Genomic DNA, 5,021 nt, shown 5'->3' with positions numbered 1-5,021 from the left:
GCCCGCTCCGCAGCCAGCCTAATCCCTTCCGCTGCAAGATCCTCTTTAGCTTTTATCAGATCCAATTTTAACTGTGGCACCTCCGCATCATGCTGAGCTTGATCCGCCGGGTCAACCGTGGCGGTTAACAGGGCCGTCATCTTGTCCGTGAGATCCATTAGCACCTGAGCCGGCGAAGGCACCGGGGTTCCCGCTCCAGCAGCAGGGTTCTGAACAGGCTGCGCACCAGCCATAAAAACTCCAACCTGACTTGGCGGCTCAAATAGGTCCGGAATACTGTCACCATCGGAACAACCCATGAGCCTGTCATCCTGAAGTTGGTACAACGAGTTTGACTCATCGGTGGCCGACTCGCCGTCAGAGCCGGCGGCCGTCTCATCACCGGACCCAGCTGGATCAAAGGGCCCTCCATGGATGCATCCCACAAAAGTGTGCTTTACGGCAGGCCAGGCCCGGGCGGGTCGTGCGCGCTGAGCCGTTTCGATGAGATCGGCGCAGAGATCCGGCTCAGGTCCCGGTTCACCAATCTTGCCAATGAAGACATGGATTCCACCGAAGGGGACCCGGTACCCGTACTCAATTGAGCCGGCGTCGGGGCCCCAGTTTGCATCGTCGATGTAGAGCTTGCCGCGATGACTCTTGGTCATCCGGCCCACAGCGTATCCCTTGAGCCCTTCGAAGCTGCCCTTCAAGAACTCAAATCCACCGTGCGCTGGCCCCACGGCGGGCGCCAACTGTCGTGGAATTGTCACGGCAGATGTCCTCGAGCTAGGACTTAGTCGTGGAGCCGTCGCAACTAGGAAGCTTGAAGGGGTTATGTGGGACAAGGAACACGAGGGTTTATACTGGTTCGGCCCCTTACGATGAAGGTAAAAGCCTACGTCCAGTTGAGGTGGTATTGATTAGGGTTACAATCACCAGGGAGCTAAACTGCTATGCCCGGCTCTCGACGAGATTGTTGTTGTCCCTAAACCGCTGCCGGGTCGTCCCTTTTTATATAGGGAGGCGGACGCCCAGCAGCCCTTAGAGCCCCGGCCGGCTCATAAGAGTGTCCGGCTCGGACTCTCAATCATACTTGCCTTACACTACAAGTTCTACCATAATAATGATTATAACTATGGGCCTTAAGCCGTATCCGGGTCTTAGCCCATCTCTGCCCCATCGTCTTCAAGCTTGTCTCCGGGCTTCTGGCAACGACCATACGAGTAACCCGGCCCCTCCTGGCGGGTGACTCTAAGGTCTATATCCTCAACAGGTTCCATTGCTTGTGTTCTTGCTGTGGGTAGAGCCGGGAGACGAGTTCGTGAACGAGGAACCTGTTGAGTACGCTTACGAGGATCAAGCTTTCGACAACTCTGAGAACCTTGCAGGCAAGATGACCATACCCTCGAAATCACTTCTATCTTTGCTTTCCTAGTTGTCGTTTTATTGCTATGCTGCGCTGCCTACCACTTGCTATATCATGCCTCCCATATTGCCATGTCAAGCCTCTAACCATCCTTTCCTAGCAAACCGTTGTTTGGCTAAGTTACAGCTTTTGCTCAGCCCTTCTTATAGCGTTGATAGTTGCAGGTGAAGTTGAAGTTGGTTCCATGCTGGAACATGGATATTTTGGAATATCACAATATCTCTTATTTAATTAATGCATCTATATTTTTGGTAAAGGGTGGAAGGCTCGGCCTTATGCCTGGTGTTTTGTTCCACTCTTGCCGCCCTAGTTTCCGTCATACCGGTATTATGTTCCTTGAGTTTGCGTTCCTTACGCGGTTGGGTGATTTATGGGCCCCCCTTGACAGTTCGTCTTGAATAAAACTCCTCCAGCAAGGCCCAACCTTGGTTTTACCATTTGCCACCTAAGCCTTTTTCCCTTGGGTTTTCGCGAGCCCGAGGGTCACCTTTATTTAAACCCCCGGGCCAGTGTTCCTCTGAGTGCTGGTCCAAACTAGAGCCACTTGCAGCGCCACCTCGGGGAAACTTGATGGCTGGTTCTAGTTGTACGTAGTGTTCATCCGGTGTGCCCTGAGAACGAGATATGTGCAGCTCCTATCGGGATTTGTCGGCACATCGGGCGGCTTTGCTGTTCTTGTTTTACCATTGTCGAAATGTCTTGTAAACCGGGATTCCGAGACTGATCGGGTCTTTCCGGGAGAAGGTTTATCCTTCGTTGACCGTGAGAGCTTATGATGGGCTAAGTTGGGACACCCCTGCAGGGTATTATCTTTCGAAAGTCGTGCCCGCGGTTATGAGGCAGATGGGAATTTGTTAATGTCCGGTTGTAAAGAACTTGACACTTGACTTAATTAAAATACACCAACCGCGTGTGTAGCCGTGATGGTCTCTTCTCGGCGAAGTCCGGGAAGTGAACACGGTTCGGGTTATGAATGAACGTAAGTAGTTTCAGAATCACTTCTTGATCATTTCTAGCTTCGCGACCGTTGCGTTGCTTCTCTTCTCGCTCTCTTTTGCGTATGTTAGCCACCATATGCTTAGTGCTTGCAGCAGCTCCACCTCATTATCCTTTCCTATAAGCTTAAATAGTCTTGATCTCGCGGGTGTGAGATTGCTGAGTCCTCGTGACTCACAGATTCTATCAAAACAGTTGCAGGTGCCGACGATGCCAGTGCAGATGACGCAACCGAGCTCAAGTGGGAGTTCGATGAGGAACGTGGTCGTTACTAAGTTTCTTTTCCTGATAATCAGTAGTGGAGCCCAGTTGGGACGATCGGGGATCTAGTATTTGGGGTTATTTTATTTCCATTTGGATTTGACAGTAGTCGGTCTATGTGTGGATTTTGAATGATGTATAAATTAATTTATGTATTGTGTGAAAATGACGATTGTAAGCCACTCTCGTTATCTCATTCTTGTTCATTACATGGGATTGTGTGAAGATAACCCTTCTTGCGACAATACCACAATACGGTTATGCCTCTAAGTCGTGCCTCAACACGTGGGAAATATAGCCGCATCATGGGCGTTACAAGCGAGCCACAGATCGAGTGAACAGGCGTGAGGCGAAAGGCACTGGCGTTAGCGCAGTGCGACTTGAGACTAGCGTCGACTTTTGACAACAATGATCCTTAATGAAATGACGCGTTACTATACCACTGGGGAGGAGGAGTAACTTCTACTATGTTTGCATCGTAGTATCATTTTTATCTATATTTATTATTTGTATATCATTTTTATCTATTTTTATTATTTGTATTATATTTATTATTTGTATATCATTTTTATCTATTTTTATTATTTGTATTATATGAACTATGTGTTGCGTGGCACTGATTTGCTCGCGCGCTGTTTTTTCAGCGCCCGACGCTGCATTTTATAGTGTCCGTTGGAGCCAACGCCCTGCTGGGCGCAGAAAAACACTATTTCCGCGCTGTTTTTACAGCGCCGCTCCTGTTGGAGATGCTCTATTTCCGCGCTGTTTTTACAGCGCCCCTCCTGTTGCTCTAACGCGAGATAGGGAATCACGGTTAGAGTTGGCCTTAGTTTCCTGCAATTAACTCCTCACAACACAATCCACCATGTCGACCCTGCCCTGTTTTTCGAGCTGCAAGATGCGACAGCATGCACATATTGCAATTTACAAAGCTGAAACCACGGCAGTAAAGAATGCAAATAATCAGGGGAAATGACGTTGGATTATATAGAATCAAACGCAACTTGCACCTTCACTCGCATCTCCCGACCATTCCGTACACCGACGACTCTACCTTAAAAACAAGACCAACCAACAGAAGTTGAAAGAAGATGCGCATTTCACTGGGCAACCATTCGACCTCTCAAGGGAAGGGCGCGTGCTGCTTCATCTCCGTGGCCGTGACGTCCACGGCGAACCCCTTGCCGTGCAGCCGCCAGTAGTCGGCGTTTGGGTTGATCCACTCCGGCTCATCCATCTCCACCCTCTGAGCCTTGAGCCCGCGAGCCGAGCTGTCCACCTTGCACCTCTCGTCGCGTGCGCGCACCAGCTCGGCGCGCACCCGGCCCGGCTCCACGGCCTGCGGCGACATCATGAGCGCCGGCGCGCCGAGTGGCAGCCGGTCGCCGCGGTCCACCTGCCACGTGCACCAGAACTTGCCGTACGTCTTGGCCATCCTGGCCATCTCCGAGGTCTGCAGCATCTCCGGCACGCCCACGTCGGTCCACAGCCCGGCCTTGACCTCGTAGGCGTGCGAGTGCCACAGCCTCTGCTCCTCCGGCGGCAGGTCCTCGAAGATTTTGTCCGACACGATGTACTCCACACCTGCAACATCCAAATTTATAAGCAACTAAACGTAATGGTCTGCGTGGTTCCGGCGATTGACATACCGATGAGGCGGGCCGAGGGCTTGTCGGAGTCGTAGACGGCGCACTGGAGGACGTCTTGGTTGAGGCGGGAGACGAAGTGGTGGACCTCGAGCTGCCGGTGCATGTCATGCGCGTACAGCGCGAAGCTGCACGCGTGCTGCTTCATCTGGCGCACCGGCTTCAACGGCTGCAGCACCTGAGCGCCCATGTCGATCGCCTGCGAGGAGACCGTGGTCGGCCTGCCCGGCGGCGGCGCCGTCCCGCCGGTGCCCGAGGCGGGCGTGGGCGCTGGGTTCTGATCACTGGAGGACATCGCTTCTCGCGCGTTGGCAGATCGCAACAGGCTGATTAGCGACCAGTCGAGGGCGCGGTCTTCTTATCTTCGTAACTTCGAGGCGTTCGCGCAAGCTGGCCTGACGCCGTGACGCGTGCTGCTTTAGGCGAAGGACGTGGCGTGCTTGCAGAAGGCGCGAGAACTATGAGTACGAGCTTCCACCGCCGAACGTGGCGCCTAAGTCCGATACACGTCGCAAAAAAAAAAAAGTCCGATACACGTCACAAACTTGGTTGCTAATCATCCCGAATACTTGACCTCACAGGGATCCCGAGGAGGACCGACGGCTGGGATAATAGTATCATATGGTATGGCAGTACAATCTATATTAAATTTTCGTTAGTTCACTTCCTTCTTTCAAGAGGATACATGGAGTGAAGCTCACATGGTTAGC

General features: G+C 52.2%; 1 protein-coding gene across 1 annotated transcript; it reads right to left on the bottom strand.

Moving 5' to 3' along the window:
- Positions 1–3,625: 3,625 nt before the first annotated feature.
- Positions 3,626–4,655, bottom strand: LOC123074732 (oil body-associated protein 2B). The gene is made up of 2 exons (XM_044497495.1): positions 4,315–4,655; positions 3,626–4,249 (listed from the first exon to the last, which is right to left on the bottom strand). Exons 1-2 carry the CDS (start codon positions 4,604–4,606, stop codon positions 3,789–3,791), a joined length of 753 nt encoding a protein of 250 aa, XP_044353430.1. The 5' UTR covers positions 4,607–4,655; the 3' UTR covers positions 3,626–3,788.
- Between the last annotated feature and the right edge of the window lie 366 nt (positions 4,656–5,021).

This window comes from Triticum aestivum, chromosome 3D, assembly GCF_018294505.1.
Source record: "Triticum aestivum cultivar Chinese Spring chromosome 3D, IWGSC CS RefSeq v2.1, whole genome shotgun sequence".
NCBI classification, from domain to species: Eukaryota; Viridiplantae; Streptophyta; class Magnoliopsida; order Poales; family Poaceae; genus Triticum; species Triticum aestivum.
This window is presented reverse-complemented; position numbering and strand designations above follow the sequence as displayed.